The sequence below is a fragment of the Xyrauchen texanus genome, chromosome 5, assembly GCF_025860055.1.
Source record: "Xyrauchen texanus isolate HMW12.3.18 chromosome 5, RBS_HiC_50CHRs, whole genome shotgun sequence".
Lineage (NCBI taxonomy): Eukaryota > Metazoa > Chordata > Actinopteri > Cypriniformes > Catostomidae > Xyrauchen > Xyrauchen texanus.
In genome coordinates, this window is record NC_068280.1 from 4,116,698 (window position 1) to 4,135,939 (window position 19,242).

Sequence of the window (19,242 nt, forward strand, 5' to 3'; positions counted from 1 at the left end):
TAAATATCTTATATAGTTCTGCTGAAACTGATAAATAAACCAGGTCTCATCAAGACTTGTTTGATTGTCCATCTATCCATCTCATTGTTATTGCTGGTTATTTTTGCATCAGAGGTTTTGGGAGGCACAAGGGAAACATTGGGGGGCATCTTAGATATTATAAGGGAAAGGATGTTTTCCCTAGTGTGTTGGTCAACTATGTTACGCAAAAAAACCGCATGCTATTACAGACACTGATTAAATGCTACACTTAACACATCATTTAGGGTTCTTTTGTCTATTCTGCCATATGTGCAATTTTTTGCACAAGAAGAGCTCTGTTTTAACTCGCAAAGGAACAATTTCTAGTTAATTTTGTAAAAACAATTAAATGTCCCTTAATCCCTAATCATCATGATTCACATGCATGAGGGCTGAGTGTCTTCTGACACATACAGGCTGAAATTATAACAAAAAAAACTGTTAATTAATTACCATCAGTGGACACAGTAGGGTCACATCAGCTATGTTACCCAAGAGTTGACCCCCATAGGGTAACATGGTTTTGGGATGCACTGTATTTTAGTTGCAGGGGCAGAACTTTTGTGGACATGAGTAAAAATGTTTTTTATGTATTACTGTATTTTTACAATTTAAAAATAAATGAACTATAGAAAATGTTGACTTTAACTTCTTTATTGCTTATTTTGAATTTAAGTCCCACTCACTTCAAAAACGGACAATGCAAAAATGTTCAGTTAAGAAGCTTCATGGCGATATTAAGCAAAATGAAACATGGGATGCACAAAATATTGTGTGACAACATGCTTTCCCTTATTGAATAAAATGGGATATTTCTGAAGAAAAAAAAAAATATATATATATATATATATAATTATCATCAATGGACATCAACAGAGCTGGAATGGTAATCTGGCATACCGGGCATTTTCCCGGTGGGCCGACACACTTTGGGGCCGATCAGGGGCGGACTGGCCATCGGGAGAACTGAGCGGGCCGGTGTGTCGACCGCGAAATGTGCGTCCGCATTATGCCGAACGGACCACAAAACGATATGCAGAAAAGGACAGCGAACCCCCCCCCAAGTGTGTACTTCTTTTATCAGCCTTAAAAGCACTCCTAGCAGATAGAAGCCTAAGTCTGACTTTTATGACTATTAAGATATATTTGAAGATTTTTATGCTATAAGACAATAGTAATCCTGTAAAAATTGCATTTCTCCAGACAACATAAAAGCAATCATGACGACCTGCTGTAAAATCCTTAAGGTTGTCTCCTTCAGCATCATTGCTGTAAGTATCAATGTTCCTCTTTATTTGCTCCTTTATGTTTAAAATGCCAATGGAGAATTCTGATGGTAAATTTACAAAAAAGCTACAATGCAACACATTGTGATAACTTTAATTTGATAAGGCCTTAGAATGACCTCATAATATGTGGAAAACACCTCTGAAGCTGAAACTTGATATTCCTTTTGTGTGTGTGTTTTACTTATTTACTCTGATTTACAGATCAGATAGAGGACAGGGAATGAATACACTGCATGTTTGAGCTTGTCCGCCATGTTTTTCAATTTCATAGAGCAGCTAGTCCCGCCTCTGAGATTCTCATTGGTCAACAGATGCCTACAACAGTCTTTCACAACGCTGTGGTCAGGGACGGATTATGACTTGCAAAGGCCCTGGGGCCAATTATCTCCAAGGGTTAGGTGTTAGGGTGTTCATTGTTCATGCCCAAAAGTGTTCTCAAGCGGTTGGGTCACTAAATTAGACCATGCAGCCTTAAAGCCCAGGGCACCCCTGGCCAGTCAAGGGCCCCCTGGTAGTCAAGGGTCCCTATGCACTGGCCCCATTGGCCCGGTCGGTAATCCGTCCCTGGTTGTGGTGGAACTTTGTCCCACTCATCTTTGCAGAACTGCTTTAGTTCAGCCACATTGGAGGTTTTTCCGAGCATGAACTGCTCGTTTAAAGTCCTGCCACAGCAGCTCAATCGGGTTCAAGTCAGGACTTTGACTAGGCCACTCCAAAACTTAATTTAGCTTCTTTTGCGCCATTCAGAGGTGGACTCACTCCTATGCTTTGGATCATTGTCTTGCTGAATAATGGGTATGTCTAGTCCAGCTGAACCCCGTCGTGAATGCAGTTTACTTTGGGCTTTACGCTCCTTTACGCTCTCTCCTATGGTAGAACTGCGGAGGTTTTTATCTCAGTAAAAATATTCAAACACTTTAATACATGTGACTTGCAGTGCATTTAAGCTCTATGTTTTATCAAAATGTGTATAAAAGTGTGCCAAAATGTCAACAGAGAGGAAGTTTCTTACCTGGAAGCAACTGTATTTTTATAACCTCTCTCCCTCTCTGTCTTTCATAGATCACAGGCTTCATGAACATCATACTGTTTGTAATGATGAAGTCAGGTAGGTGGAGTAATCACTTATTATTTGAATGACAGATTTGTCTTTATTAATAAAGCCATTTATAAGTGCTTTTCCTATTAAAAATGAAAGTTATTCTTTATGCATTATAATTTTTCATCAGGCCCAGAATATATGAATATTTTATTCATGCTTGTGTGCGGGTGTGTTGCTCTTTCACTTCTTCTGGGTTGCCTGGGCTGCTGTGGCATGCTCCGGAAAATACTATGCTGAAAGTAAACCACTAGATGAGCAGTCTTTCAATCGGTACATTGTGTTATTCATTGTCTTGCATTGACTAATGCATTTGTAATATAGATTTTGATTAAAGGAATTCAGCCCCACAATTACATTCTGTCATTATTTACTCACCCTCATGTCGTTCCAAACCTGTATGATGTTATTTTGTCCTGTGGAATGCAAAAGAAGATTATAATTAATTTATTTTTTACTTTTTTTCATACTTTGACGCTTTAAACCTATACATTCATGCGGTTGATAAGTGTGTCTAGAATAGAAAACAGCAAAATTTACGTGGCATTAACAAATTATGACAATGTAATATTAAAAAGTTGGCCTTTGTTTCAATTTACATAAATTGTTTTTAAATATGTTGCTTGATAAATCTACTTTTATAGACTACGTTTTTTTTTTCCTCATCGTTTTGTTCCTTTAATTGTCAAACTAACTAAAAAAATAATTTTACAGAGCAACATTAGACATAAACATTTGCATGTACCCGACTATATTTGCATTTTTATTTATTTTTTGCATTTCAGGAATAATTGCAACTTTATCTTCATTTATGATTAAAATGTTTAGGTTTGTGTGAGGCACATAATACGTATTTTGTTAAGTATATATATATAGTGGCATGCAAAAGTTTGGGCATCCCTGGCCAAATGTCTATATATATATATATATAGACAGTCAAACAGATCTAGAAGATTGAAGTTTGAATTTTTTGTATGTTGTGAATTTGTCAAGACAACCAAAATGAACACAATAGTATTATTATTATTTTTAATAATGTATTTTTCAGATTTTTAGAAAAATTATTTAAGCAATATCACACGAGCAAGAGTGCGATATGGCCCTACATCAGCACTGCTGCAGTAGGTAATTACACCTTAATTAGCTTAATTAGACCTTAATTAGCTTGCCGTTGCTGGTTCAAAACAAATGATGCATCCAAGCCTCTGTTAGTAATTCAAAAAGTTCACTTCACAAATAGTATCACGGCTTGTGCTGTTTCTAACAAGTTATTGGATAAACAAGGATAGACGGCTGGATGTGTGTGTGTGTGTGTGTGTGTGAGAGAGAGAGAGACAGAGAGAGAGAGAGATGGAGCATGTGCGATCACCTGTTGCCACTCCCAATCAGAGATGCTGTCAGCTTTCTCAGTGGAAAATAGACGTCCAAGCGGGGGTATTCCTCTCTATTTCGCGGTAGCCAATGCGCAATAATTCACTATAGAAACAGCGATGTCCTCCGCCATTTTAAACAGTATGTATCTAATGTGGAAACTCTGATAAAAGGTAAGCACTTGAGTTCTGTAATAAATCAGCCTGTTGTGTCTATCAGCAGTGATGAGCCTTAATCCTGAAGTTGTCCGTTTAAAGCCGTTTAAAGTGATTTCCTAGTTTTAGTAATGTATTAGTAATACGAGCGATCACAGAGCGCTGTTCTATGTAAACAATGACTAACGGATTCACTTTACGTCACCAACTGGCTCATATTACACACAAAAATTATCTTTTGCCACCACCTGCTGGCTAACATATGTAATTTCAAAAATAAAGCCAGTAACTCCTTACAGATACACTTTAGTTTAGAACAGCAGGAACACAAGCGGAGTGATACACACACAGTGAAGCGTCGGAGTGCTGATGGTGTCACACCATCAGTGCTGATGGAACGTCTCTCGTCCAATCAGATTCGAGGACCGGAACTAACTGTTGTATATTAAGAGATATACCATTCATCTTTTGCGTTTTCTTAAAAATACTTTATTTACATTTAGCATCTTTTCTATACTTACACAATTTTTTGGTCTCAAAATGGGACTGAATCTTGTTTACAAACATGCACACGCATACACATCCAATCTCATGCACACACACACACACAGAACTGGCAGTTCAGATGTAACACACATAACAAATAAACTATATCAAAGGAAAAACTGCCTAAAGGGACCAAGCTTAAGCATACATAGTCTGAATAAGGGTTTCAGATTTTACACTGCAACTCTCCACAGACTGATCTGTTAATGAATCAAAAATTACATCATAACATTTCAATGAAATATAGATCTTTTTACATGTATGAACTGCTAAGAAATTACCATTGAGCTATAATATGGTTTTTGATAAAATATTTTGATAATGAACGTTTTATAAGCTTTAAACTCCACCAGGTCAAAACTGACCCATGAATGCAAACGGTGTATTTGAACACAATAGCAGGGATAATGAAATGTTTTTCATCCTTTTTTCTGTTTAAAGTTTGCTGAAAAGCCTTTAAAAGGCTGTTTAATAGCATGCTTCATTGTGACAACTCACCCCATATAGTGTGACAACATGCCCCATTATTAAGGCATGTTGTCACAAAAGTGTGTTCAAGAAACAATCTTTTCTTCCCGTGCAATAATGGTGGAAGCAATATGCCAATATCTGACTAAATAGAATTAGCTTCCAATCTACAATGTGAAACGTTCTCTGAAATTAGCATTAGGATCCTGCTTTCTGCTTCTTTAACCTTTGACCTTTGCAAAAATTTCATTCTTTAATAAACTATAAACTTGGAAGAATATAAAAAAACCTCATATTTTTATCCCTAGCTGAATAGTTTCTTTGCTATTGTTTAAAAATCATCCAAAAGCCTTTGAGTATTGCAATACTGCCCTCGTGTGGATCATTTTAGCCAGATATTTTGATGGGACAGTTTGGGGTTGAAATTAGGGCCGAACTACTGTAGATACTGTCCATATCATCAGAACATTGCCTGTGTCATATTCTCTACTTTCAAATGATTTGAATCTATTTAATGTATTCAAATGAATGAAAACTATCAGTTACATCTGTTCATCTATACATGCACTTCTCATTTCTAAACTAGAGATCAATGTCAGTGCTGATGAACGTTTTCGTCACAATGATTATTTTGTATACATCAAAGTCTTTCCAGCGATCAGTCCACTGTCGGCCATCTTTGGGATGCTCCCGGGAGGTTATTTCCTGTCATGACAGTGCATCTCCTATCTACTTGAATGGAGAAAGACCGAAATCTCCAAAAAAGTTGCTCAAGATTACGATCACAGAATATATTTCAAATCAGCAATATAATCGGACAAAACTAGAATTATAAATTGTGATTCTTTTCCTCAGATTACACAAAAAAAAAAACATTTTCCCAGTTTGTAGGGGGCCTGGGTAGCTCAGCGAGTATTGACGCTGACTACCACACCTGGAGTCGTGAGTTTGAATCCAGGGCGTGCTGAGTGGCTCCAGCCAGGTCTCCTAAGCAACCAAATTGTCCCGGTTGCTAGGGAGGGTAGAGTCACATGGGGTAACCTCCTCGTGGTCACTATAATGTGGTTCTTGCTCTCGATGGGGCATGTGGCAAGTTGTGCATGGATGCTGCAGAGAATAGTGTGAAGCCTCCACACGCACTATGTCTCCACGGTAACGTGCTCAACAAGCCATGTGATTCATCCTCCACCACCCGGATTGAGGTGAGTCACTATGCCACCATGAGGATTTACAGTGCATTGGGAATTGGGCGGAGGAGGAAGGAGGCCTCAGGGAAGACCCAGGATTAGGTGGAGAGACTACATCTCCACACTGGCCTGGGAACGCCTCGGGGTCCCCCAGTCAGAGTTGGGAAATGTGGCTCGGGATAGGGAAGTTTGGGGCCCCCTGCTGGAGCAGCTGCCCCCGTGACCCGACTTCGGATAAGCGGTTGAAGATGGATGGATGGATGGGAATTGGGCATTCCAAATTGTTGGGCTTTCAATTTCTCCCATTTATTATAATAGAAGTGACCCATCTCTGCTAAATATTCTCCTGGCATACATTTGCATAAGATTATACACTGTATCTAAAAAGCATCACTGAAAAGCTCCAAATGATCTGGCTTTTTAAAATTTTGAATTGCAATAGTTTTGTAAAGGTTTTTGAATATTGTCAATATTATATCTTTATAGAATAATTCAGATATATGTCAATGATCGTGTTGCTCAAATTTTTTGCTCTATGAATGTCAAGGTGGAAGTTTGATTTAGTCAACCTTGCTACCTGACCCTATGACCTCAGATCCAATGCTTCCACACTGACATTGAGTTTGGCCATTGGATGACAGACATTTTGAATCTGCCAACATCCGATCTCTTTCTGTATTATATGGGAATGGTGAGACCTCAAGAGATGGGACACTCAGTAAAGACGCGCCATGTTCTGCCTTGCTTTTGGCCAGTTTTGGGGTCATGACCTTTGCCTGGTCATTAATATGCTGAAATGAGAAGAAGTCCGGTACAGAGCGGTTGGTGACACTTGAAACGGAGAGATGAGACTTCAAACATCCCAGGGCAAAAGGACTCTGGCGGGCTGCGTTGGGCGCCTGCGATGAGGGTGGTGGTATCTTTGGCACATGTGACTTCTTGTCTTTGTTCTCTTTCTCAATATTCCTGAAACCATTCTGCCCTCTTTCCTCTTCCACTCTTCCATCCCTCTCTCCTTGCTTGTTGAGCTCCACGGCCGGCAGCGGAGGGCGGGTACTGATGAGTCCTCCACAGCTGCAGATGGTGCTCTGGGTGGTGTCCAGCCCGAGGCCAGATGGCATCGAACCAGCCATTCCTACGCTCCTCCCCATGCTGCCCTCTCCCTCTCCGTCTGACAAGAAGGGGTCAGGGCTGACGGAACGTGTCAACTGACGTAGCTGGGTGGAGGTGCGGCGCAAGGCTTCGCCCATGAAGGCCGTGGGAGACGGGGCGGAGCTGAGGAGCCGGTTGAAGAGAGCGAGGTTGTGATACCGTGTCCCGGATTCTTCCAGGTTCTCTGCGATCTCCTCCAGAGGCTGGAAATGCATCTCCTCTTTAGGAATTCTGAAGGATATTAAATATTAAGAGAGATTAATTTTACTTATTATTCATTTGTTCAATTTTAAATTCAGTGGTTTGAGAATGTTAAGGAATAGTTCTGTCATCATCTGCTCACCTTAATGTTTGCAAACCCAGATGCTGTTATTTTTTCTAACAAAGGGGAACTTTTAAAAAATCTTTACACAGCTCTTTTCCATATAAGGACAGTTCAAGCTTCGAAAGGACGAAAATGTAGGTCATGATCACACGGGAACTCAACATTTTGCTTTCGAATGTTCCAGTACCCTGACATCGACCCTGTTCTGCCGAGTTCCTGACAAGCAACATCTCCCATCAACCATTTTTGCATCAACTCATATGTCTTAACGTTTTCCTGTGGTGCTACTGATAGCGTATTGCAAACAGCCACAGATATGGGAAGCCGTTTTAACATTTAATAGATCTCCACCCGATGTCAAGTTTAGAACACCATCAGCATCATGACCATGACCCCATTTCCACCAGGTATTATGAAGCGTTTCGGGTGATCCAATCACATGTGGTCAGCCCTAAATACAGGTCTAAACGGGGTCTAAAACGCTTTGTGATCAGATCACAAAAATGCATGCCCCAACAGCAGTGAAGCACCACCCCCTAGCCTGTCATTCAACCTGTTGCTCGAATATAAGAGTTTAAACTTTGCAGTTTACAAGCTGCTTTGAAATGGAAAAATTTTAAATGTAAAAAAGCGGATACATACACAATCACGAGAGCTTCAAGGATCTTCTTTAGTGTGTCTGATATCAACACAGATGACAAGCACGAACACCTGAAGCTCCTTTAATACAGGTCCATCCATCCATCCATCGTCAACCGCTTATCCTGTGTACAGGGTCGCGGGGGGCTGGAGCCCCTTTAATACAGGTAATCCACTAAAATAACGGATAATTCTGCTTGACATGCATTTGTGCTAGATTAAATTTCAAACACATCTAGAAGAAAATTGTTTCTGATTTTGTTTCGCTTTATTACCATGCAGTAACACACTGGCATAGTGATTGCTGTATTTTGTCATGAAACGGAGACCCTCCCCTTTAAATCTGAACATAAGATGTTACAGGCGATGCATTTAAGTGGCCAGGTGTGAACAGTGCTATGTCTTACCTGACCACATGTGATCAGATCGCCCGAGACATAGCATAATACCAGGTGGAAATGGGCTCTATGGATATCAGATACATTATGCAATTTGTTGTACCGGGTAAGCAATTTTTTCTATTTCGAAATCCCTGATATCAAAGGCAATGCAATGGAAGTTGCATGTAACAGATATGTAATATGCATCATGATGCCAGTTTTGCATTAGGGTGTCCTGAACTTGATCTTAGGTGGAGAACTATTAAAAGTTAAAACGGCTTTCCATACGCAGAGACATTGGTTCTTGTCCCATGGAAAACAGAAATGATGAGCGTATTTCGGCAATAGCATTTTAACTCTAAGATACATTTTTCCTCGATTTGCAGTCAGATTTATGCTTGGGGATTGGGTTAGAGCGTAGGGTGAATAAAATGTGTGTTCCTGTTGACTATAATTTACAACTAAAAATAATTTGCTTTATGACTCACTTTTGGCGCCACTCTGTGGATATTTCATCCGCAAACCGGAGCTTACACTTGCCCAAAGGTTCAACAACACTTCCAGCTTCGGCCACTGGGGTCAGTTGTTAGAATTTCGGAAAGCACAGACCGATTTCAGCTGAAGAACTTTCAACCTACTGATGCTTTAGAGTGAAATCAGTTTGAAAAAAGAAGTCCATTTGATTCGATCCTCGAATAACTACCTACATTTCTGTCTTATGTCCCCAGAAGACTTGGAATACAGTGCACAAGTCGTATTTTATGGGCTACTTTTATGGGGTTTTTTTCTGTCCTTTTTGGGCAATTTTTAAAGGCATCAGTTGTGAGGAAAATAGCTGTGTGAAGATTCTTCAAACTTTCTCCTTTTGTGATTCATAGGAAAAATAACAGCATGGAACAAATTGGAGTTTGGAATGAAATGAGGGCGAGTAAATAATGACAGTATTTATTTTTAGGAGCAGTAATATTAAATATTACACCTTAAAATGTATGTTTTAAGAATCTTATTGTTAACATTAACAAGTTTCTTTATTGTCTTACAAGCCATTTTGAATTGCTAATCAAATGCATGCCAGCAATTTGTCTTTTATATGCAGTTGTTAATATGTTTACAGTAAATTGTCTCATCTTGAAAAGGGAACAGCAGATTTGTGTTTGGTAAGCACTGACGCCATATCGAAGGTGGAGCCCTGGAAAGAGGGTTTACGCAGCACGAAAAGCGTAGCGGCTGTGTACGGTGGACGAGGATTCGAGTCATTCCAGTAACGATCCCTCTCCATCGTGGGCAAATCTCCATACATCTCATCCACTGCCATCATAGAAACCTTAATGTGATTAAGTGAATAAAGGAGTAAGTTAGTGTGTTTCTTGATTATGAAAGTCCAATAGGAACTGTAAATATGGAAAAGCACCTGGAAGTTTCTATCTATCAGCCAGTTGGTCTCAAAGTCATCGTCATCCTCTCCAAAAGGATTTATGAGCTGCTCTGCGACCTGACAGATGTGATACAATGACATAAAACAATAAAGAGACAGTAACAACTCAACAGTCAACATTGATGAAATGAGGAGTCAATGGAATGATTCACTTGTGGGTGGGGCAATATACAATGAAGGAGGAGCATCTAATGAATATGTAAACAATAAAGCACCAGTGCTTTGGTGAATCCAGACCTTCAACCAGCCAGCATAGAAAAAGAACTGCAGAAGGGTAAAGATGGGGACATAAAGGTCAAGGTCGTGACCCGGATAACCCTGACTAGGGTCCAGAAACTGACGACCAATTAAACACACCAAGAAGAAACTGTACACTGCCAGAGTCACCACCTGTGCAGAAAAGAAGAGAGTCACAGTGTTGGGTTTTTACATATGAGTTTATATTCCATCACATAGATTTCCATCAATCGCATTCATTCGATCAATCAGTCAGACCTGTGTATAGACCAGTGGCACACTGATCATGTCATAGTGGAAAAGCATGCTACATTTCCCTCTGAAATTGTTCAGCTCCTATAAAACAAAGGCAATAGAGAATGGAAGCAACGGTTTGAGAGAAAAAGCTCATTTAAAGCAGCGCTCATATGCATATATTGAACCAAACATTTTTACACTAAGCAATAAATTTTTCGAATAGAATCAAATTTCATTACTTTCATTAATACAGTCAGACAGACCGACAGAGAAACAAAAACTTGTGTATCTGATAAATGAACTATTGTTTCATTTATTAAGTATATTGGTGGATGAAATACCTCCAGTAGGAGTTTATAAGTATTGTCATCTTTAATTCTGCCCTCACAGCGGGCGACTGCCACCAGGTTAGTGAACCACACACACGGGATCCAATACTTATTATAGGGTGAGTGCAAACCCTCAAACTTCTTACGCTCTTCTCTTGCCATAAAACCTAAAAAGAGACAGACATGACTTGAAGGAATACTTCATCCAAAAATGAAAAGCGCAGTAATTATATCTGATATTCTAATACTACTATCATTTGCGATTACGATGAGATTTGAGATCATTAGTTCTTGCAGTCGGTTTTCCACGTGCCATTACGTAATGTGCACAGTGCGTGTTATGCATGTTTCGGTCCATGTGTAGCCCAGTTTTTCTAGACAAGGGTATACTTCATTTTTACTAGGTCTGTCAATCCATTACAATTTTTTATCAAATTAATCACATGGTATGCCAATTAATTAATCAATTAATTGCAATCGATTTTATATATAAATATTCGCTGAGCAATCCCTTCAAATAACAATAATTCAATAATGATTAAATTATTAAACAATTCCAAACAAAACATATTAACAGTATTGTGGTGAGCAGGGCAGAGCCGAGCGGCATCTGGGCACACCGAGACCGGGAAGATTAGTGGCGAAATACTTTCACCTGCGTGCCACACTGGTCTCGTGTTCCAGCGAGGGGCGGCAGGAGTATTTAAGGAGAAGAGAAAGGAGAGAGAGAGGAGCTTGCTGGCCCCAGATACGCCTTTGAGTAGTCCTCGGCCCGCTGTCCTGCTTCCGTCCGCGACGCCGGGTGACTGGACCCCTTAGCCGTTCCTTTCGGTTGCCGGTTGACGCGGAGCTCCAGCGCTGCCGGATTGAACACTCCCTCGGCATCGCAACCCCCAGTCAGCAGCACACAATAACACACTTTTTCACACTACGCTATGCTTTTCAGCTTCACTGCATATAAACTCTGTTGGCTTTCAGCTCAACACTCTACACATGAACTCTGTTGGCTTTCAGCTTAACACTCTACACATGAACTCTGTTAGCTTTCAGCTCAACACTCTACACATGAACTCTGTTGGCTTTCAGCTTAACACTCTACACATGAACTCTGTTAGCTTTCAGCTCAACACTCTACACATGAACTCTGTTGGCTTTCAGCTCAACACTCTACACATGAACTCTGTTGGCTTTCAGCTCAACACTCTACACATGAACTCTGTTGGCTTTCAGCTCAACACTCTACACATGAACTCTGTTGGCTTTCAGCTCAACAACCTACACATGAACTCTGTTAGCTTTCAGCTTAACACTCTACACATGAACTCTGTTGGCTTTCAGCTCAACAACCTACACATGAACTCTGTTAGCTTTCAGCTTAACACTCTACACATGAACTCTGTTGACTTTTCAGCTCAACACTCTACACATGAACTCTGTTGGCTTTCAGCTCAACAACCTACACATGAACTCTGTTAGCTTTCAGCTCAACAATCTACACATGAACTCTGTTGACTTTTCAGCTCAACACTCTACACATGAACTCTGTTGGCTTTCAGCTTAACACTCTACACATGAACTCTGTTGGCTTTCAGCTCAACATGCCACACATGAACTCTGTTGGCTTTTCAGCTCAACACTCTACACATGAACTCTGTTGGCTTTCAGCTCAACACTCTACACATAAACTCTGTTAGCTTTTCAGCTCAACACTCTACACATGAACTCTGTTAGCTTTTCAGCTCAACACTCTACACATGAACTCTGTTGGCTTTTCAGCTCAACACTCTACACATGAACTCTGTTGGCTTTTCAGCTCAACACTCTACACATGAACTCTGTTGGCTTTCAGCTCAACACTCTACACATAAACTCTGTTAGCTTTTCAGCTCAACACTCTACACATGAACTCTGTTAGCTTTTCAGCTCAACACTCTACACATGAACTCTGTTGGCTTTTCAGCTCAACACTCTACACATGAACTCTGTTAGCTTTTCAGCTCAACACTCTACACATGAACTCTGTTGGCTTTTCAGCTCAACACTCTACACATGAACTCTGTTGGCTTTTCAGCTCAAAACTCCACACATGAATTCTGTTAGCTTTTCAGCTCAACACTCTACACATGAACTCTGTTGGCTTTTCAGCTCAACACTCTACACATGAACTCTGTTGGCTTTTCAGCTCAACACTCTACACATGAACTCTGTTAGCTTTTCAGCTCAACACTCTACACATGAACTCTGTTGGCTTTTCAGCTCAACACTCTACACATGAACTCTGTTGGCTTTTCAGCTCAACACTCTACACATGAACTCTGTTGGCTTTTCAGCTCAACACTCTACACATGAACTCTGTTAGCTTTTCAGCTCAACACTCTACACATGAACTCTGTTGGCTTTTCAGCTCAACACTCTACACATGAACTCTGTTGGCTTTTCAGCTCAACACTCTACACATGAACTCTGTTGGCTTTCAGCTCAACACTCTACACATGAACTCTGTTGGCTTTCAGCTTAACACTCTACACATGAACTCTGTTAGCTTTTCAGCTCAACACTCTACACATGAACTCTGTTGGCTTTTCAGCTCAACACTCTACACATGAACTCTGTTAGCTTTTCAGCTCAACACTCTACACATGAACTCTGTTAGCTTTTCAGCTCAACACTCTACACATAAACTCTGTTGGCTTTTCAGCTCAACACTCTACACATGAACTCTGTTGGCTTTTCAGCTCAACATTCTACACATTAACCATTTTTAACATGTAATTTTTTTATATAATTAAATTGCACTAAATTAGCGTGTTAAATAGACAGCCCTAAGTTTTATTTGTGCTAGTATGTCTGGTGAATGGTCGAACGGTGCGGTGAGGTAATGATGAAATTTGCATCACACACATTGTGCACATGGAAACCAAAGTATACTTTGGCCTACAAGTGAATAGTCCGCATCTGAACACGTGCATGCCGTTAACGTAACTAAAAAGTGTTACAAAACAGTCATAGCGTGCATACCTCGAACGCGTGCTTACACGCTTGCCGTCAAAGAAGCATACTTTGAAAAGCGAGTGCAAGATGTAACGTCACACAGGAAAACAAAGAATACTTTAGCCTTAAGCTACCACAAAGTGACATTTTGAATTTGCTGGATAAGATTTGAGAGCTGCAACAACAACCAAAATTTGTACCAAAATTTGTACCAAAGAGTCACATAGACTACTTCAACTTTTTTCTTCTCCTATTACTAATAAATAATATTGTTGTTGTTGCTTTAATAATATCTTTGTAAACCTGCTTTACCTGCTTCAACAACGTGATCCATTGTCGGGAATCTCTTGAACACGGCTGTGCTGACGGAGCGCAGGATCAGGATCGCGGACAGACTTGTGTAGCGCATCAGTGTTCGTCGCAGCAACCTGCCGCGCTCATCGCCGCCCTGCAGGCCCCCGGAGAGTGTGCACATGATGCGATCTGGCAGCGGGATGGACGTGTACTGATTCCACCAGCGGTTCACTATTAATGTCACGTAAAACCCTGAATGCGATATCAATCAAAAGATTTGTGTAATTTGCCATTTGTACTCAGAAGAACTAGATTTAATTTTAGAAGTTATCTCTATCCAACACTGGGGATGTCCATACCTAATACGAAAGACATTGGGATAAGACTGGCGTATTGGTTGCAGTATATGGAAAGCTTTTCAAAGTATCTCTTCTGATTGTCTAGAAGGAAGAATCTGTAAAGAAAATTACGTAATTAAAATAGGCCTATTACTTACAAATCAAAGCATTGAATGAATACAATAATAAAATCACACACCTGTATGTGATGCTGATTGCTGTGTACATGGCGAAGAAAGCCAGAAACTCTTTGTACAGAACTTTATAGATGCTTCCTTTCCAGGCCAGCAGCAGTTTGGAGAAACCGCAGAAGTGTGCGTTGGCCACTCTGGCGGTGTAAGTGACCGTCATCACGCACCAGCGACACTCCTCACAAACCCAATGTGTCACAGCTTTCTACACTCATTTTACAACAACATTAAATGATGCTTAACGAATTAGTAGTTCATGTACATTTAAATATGAGGCTCAATGATATGACATTCATTATTATATTATTTTATAATCTATTCAATTGTACTTATGCATTAAATGCAATTAAACTAAAATTAAATTAAAATGCAATTCACACAAAACAATTAGTTGAATACACCTCTACGAACATGCTTTCGATGTCGGAGTTTCAAAAGTAATTTTGATATCTTTTCTGGAAAGTGGAAACTAGCCGGAGACAGTAAAAAAAAAACGAATAAATAACAAATTGACAAAAAAAAATAAAAAATATTTTAAGCTGAATTTCTTGTATATGAAATTCTGAAATATGTATATATGTGTGTATATACAGTATATATATATATATAAACAGTGATAAGCAGTGTTACCAACATGTGTGAAGTTTATAAAAAATAAATAGGCACATTTTGTTCAGGTCAAATAGAGTAACCCATAGAAAACTCTGGAAGTATTATAATGACAAATGTTTTTGAAATAAAATGCAGATGCACTAATTAAAAAATAAATGAAATGCATTAACAGTGCTTGTATTTTTTGGGAATGCAATTTCATATGGTTGAATATTGATAGATAGATAGATATTATGAAAACCGCTTCAGTCACTCTTTTGCTAGTAAAGAGCAGCAGGAATGTTAGTCCAGGCTAGTGTAATCACACCGGTTTGATCGTACGCGTCTGAGTCCAGGCTAGTGTAATCACACCGGTTTGATCGTACGCGTCTGAGTCCAGGCTAGTGTAATCACACCGGTTTGATCGTACGCGTCTGAGCCCAGGCTAGTGTAATCACACCGGTTTGATCGTACGCGTCTGAGTCCAGGCTAGTGTAATCACACCGGTTTGATCGTACGCGTCTGAGCCCAGGCTAGTGTAATCACACCGGTTTGATCGTACTCGTCTGAGTCCAGGCTGGTGTAATCACACCGGTTTGATCGTACGCGTCTGAGTCCAGGCTAGTGTAATCACACCGGTTTGATCGTACGCGTCTGAGCCCAGGCTAGTGTAATCACACCGGTTTGATCGTACTCGTCTGAGTCCAGGCTGGTGTAATCACACCGGTTTGATCGTACGCGTCTGAGCCCAGGCTAGTGTAATCACACTGGTTTGATCGTACGCGTCTGAGCCCAGGCTAGTGTAATCACACCGGTTTGATCGTACGCGTCGGAGTCCAGGCTAATGTAATCACACCGGTTTGATCGTACTCGTCTGAGTCCAGGCTGGTGTAATCACACCGGTTTGATCGTACGCGTCTGAGTCCAGGCTGGTGTAATCACACCGGTTTGATCGTACGCGTCTGAGTCCAGGCTAGTGTAATCACACCGGTTTGATCGTACGCGTCTGAGCCCAGGCTAGTGTAATCACACCGGTTTGATCGTACTCGTCTGAGTCCAGGCTGGTGTAATCACACCGGTTTGATCGTACGCGTCTGAGCCCAGGCTAGTGTAATCACACCGGTTTGATCGTACGCGTCTGAGCCCAGGCTAGTGTAATCACACCGGTTTGATCGTACGCGTCTGAGCCCAGGCTAGTGTAATCACACCGGTTTGATCGTACGCGTCTGAGCCCAGGCTAGTGTAATCACACCGGTTTGATCGTACGCGTCGGAGTCCAGGCTAATGTAATCACACCGGTTTGATCGTACTCGTCTGAGTCCAGGCTAGTGTAATCACACCGGTTTGATCGTACGCGTCTGAGTCCAGGCTAGTGTAATCACACCGGTTTGATCGTACTCGTCTGAGCCCAGGCTAGTGTAATGACACCGGTTTGATCGTACGCGTCTGAGCCCAGGCTGGTGTAATCACACCGGTTTGATCGTACGCGTCTGAGCCCAGGCTAGTGTAATCACACCGGTTTGATCGTACGCGTCTGAGCCCAGGCTATTGTAATCACACCGGTTCCATAGAAAACATGATATTTGTAAAAGTTTGTTTAAAAAGCTTTTTCTGAAAGGAATGATTCAGTTGTGTACACTCGTGTATTCAAGGTGCAAGGAAAGTATTTTAATACGTAAAAATGTATGAAACCAAAATGCACATAAACATAAAATCATTATTAATTTGAATATTGTGCTTTAAACTAGATTTTTTAAAGTGATTTCTAATTTGTATCATCTCGGACAACTTTATTTCCCAACGACCCATGAATAGAGAAGAATCCGGGGTAGGGTTATTATTGAAAGTTAATTTCTGTATAGATATGTACCTTAAAAGCATGGCTACAAAAAAAGCTACTAGTTAAAAGCTCAAATCTATCTTCAAACAACTGTAACTGACTCAAATCCTTATAATAACTGTACAGTGAATATGCAAAGATGTATCTGATATCCTGCTTTTAATCACATGGGACAAACACTTTGTCATCTAAAATATTAAGGACATACATGAGAAAAGATTATTGATGCACAAGAATGATGCACAAGAAATAAGATCAGATGCATCTCTGACCAGGTGTTATTCAATTATCAACACACAGTTTCTCAAAAAGAGGTATTTTATGACAAAAAACAAACCAAAAAGTCAACAAACTTGAATGAAACTATGAATAGGCTACTTTAAGTATGCTTACCTCTTCTCCTCAGCCTTAAGAGGAATCATTCATATTTAATTGCATATTTTCATGAGATATTCCAGAGGAGTTGCATGTTGTGCATCCAGACAGGCTGCTTGTGCTTGTCGTCTATCATGTTCTGATACATTTATGAATTCTCTGCATCAAATCTGGTGGTGGGACTTCCAGTGAAGAAATCATTCCTGGGAAATGACCAGGGGCGAATGATTCAAATTGTACCGTGATTCATTGAAAAGATCCTACTCAAAATGATTATTTCGTGAATCGGATCTGGCTGGTTATGATTCAAAACAGCCGACATCATTTCTGATAAGGGCGTAGATTCCAGGGGGGGTGGGGGGAGGTAACCCCCAATATTAGTAAGTACAACCCTCCCCCCACCCCCAATATTTATACCACGATTAATGGAAACAAGTAAATGCTTCACGCTGCTGCCCAACATTCAAGCCGAATCTATGCCCTTGATACTGCCAGTCAAATTTGACCCGGGGTTCGTGCCCTGACAATAACTATTGAGATGTTTAACATCTTCTTTTGTAGTAAAAATGTCAAGGTTTATTTCTTTAACCCAAATTAATCTAAATAAACCTACACTAAGAATCAGTCACTGGAGAACAAGTAACAACTTGCTCCTGTTCTTTTGAGTGTCTATTTCATTCCTCTTTCATCTCCTTAAAGTGTATTGCGTTGCCGCAGCGGTGCATGTAGTGGTCAGTCAGGGAGCCCCAGGACAAATCCATATAGCGGGAAAAGCGGTGCTCGTTAGCGAAGACTCCCGCTGCGCTACATTACACTGATGGATAGAGAGCGACAGGCATTTCACACAGTATTAACAGCACACACTTAAGAAAGGGAAATGGTTGTGCATTAATACAGAATATGGATGATTCTTACCATAATTTAGGTCTATGACACTTCTGAATATAAGCTTGGTTGGATTAGGTGATAAAATTGCAAACAGAAACAAATAAACAGTCTCTACTGTCGTGCAACCTTTTGGAGACCTGACATGAACCATTGTTCCGGCACGATTGGGGCTCTTGTTTGTACTGGTTAAGTCAAGGATGAAAGGTGGCTGCTCAGCAAAACACAGAAAACTTGCCAATGCGCTACACTGAAGAAGAAAAAAAGGCTATTTAGATTTACTTAAAGGTGCATTTTTTTCCTCATTAAAACAGTTTAACTCCTAAAAACACAAATTGCAATATTGCATTATGTAGGATATCATGAAATCGGAAAAGTAATGTCTCTCTTTGGCGTTGGCCCCCGTCTGGCGGTCCGAAGAAGTTGTACTCGGAACCGTCATATCTTGCCGGAGATAGGAGGCAGGGGCGAGGAGCCTACCCCCGTGTAGGACGGGACTCAACTTGTGGTGGTGGGGTGGTGGAGGGTGCCGTGTTAGCACACTGAAACAGCGATGTGACAGATTGTGTGCAGACTTATAGAGCAACAGCTTACATGCGATTGGCTATGAGTTACCCAGCTAATGGTGCGATGATGTATAGCTGCTAGTCTTCCCGCTAGAACTATGCTGCGCTTACATTACTCGCTTAATCTCAGTAACCGTCCTGTTATTTGACACTTTCACTCATTGATTAAAGCTACTCTATGTAACTTTTGGCCCTCTAGTGGTCCTAAAATAAAACTGCATGTGTGTTGCAGAAGAACATGGTTTTGGTATTGATCGTGCTTCGGCTCTGTTCCTCTGCGCAGATGAATGTGGCTCGAGGC

General features: G+C 40.5%; 1 protein-coding gene across 1 annotated transcript; it reads right to left on the reverse strand.

Annotated features, from left to right (window-relative positions):
- Positions 1 to 5,206: 5,206 nt before the first annotated feature.
- LOC127643705 (bestrophin-2-like) lies at positions 5,207 to 17,611 on the reverse strand. The gene is made up of 11 exons (XM_052126526.1): positions 17,509 to 17,611; positions 14,693 to 14,889; positions 14,515 to 14,609; positions 14,174 to 14,407; positions 10,883 to 11,037; positions 10,563 to 10,640; positions 10,305 to 10,457; positions 10,044 to 10,124; positions 9,802 to 9,956; positions 7,110 to 7,519; positions 5,207 to 7,022 (listed from the first exon to the last, which is right to left on the reverse strand). Exons 2-11 carry the CDS (start codon positions 14,842 to 14,844, stop codon positions 6,697 to 6,699), a joined length of 1,839 nt encoding a protein of 612 aa, XP_051982486.1. The 5' UTR covers positions 14,845 to 14,889; positions 17,509 to 17,611; the 3' UTR covers positions 5,207 to 6,696.
- Positions 17,612 to 19,242: the final 1,631 nt, after the last annotated feature.

Coding starts and splice junctions, on each gene's coding strand:
- LOC127643705 (XM_052126526.1), bottom strand. CDS start 14,844: ATGACGGTCACTTACACCGCCAGAGTGGCCAACGCACACTTCTGCGGT. Junction 14,610..14,692: donor GCAATCAGCATCACATACAG/GTGTGTGATTTT, acceptor TTTTCTTTACAG/ATTCTTCCTTCTAGACAATC. Junction 14,408..14,514: donor CCCAATGTCTTTCGTATTAG/GTATGGACATCC, acceptor TATCGCATTCAG/GGTTTTACGTGACATTAATA.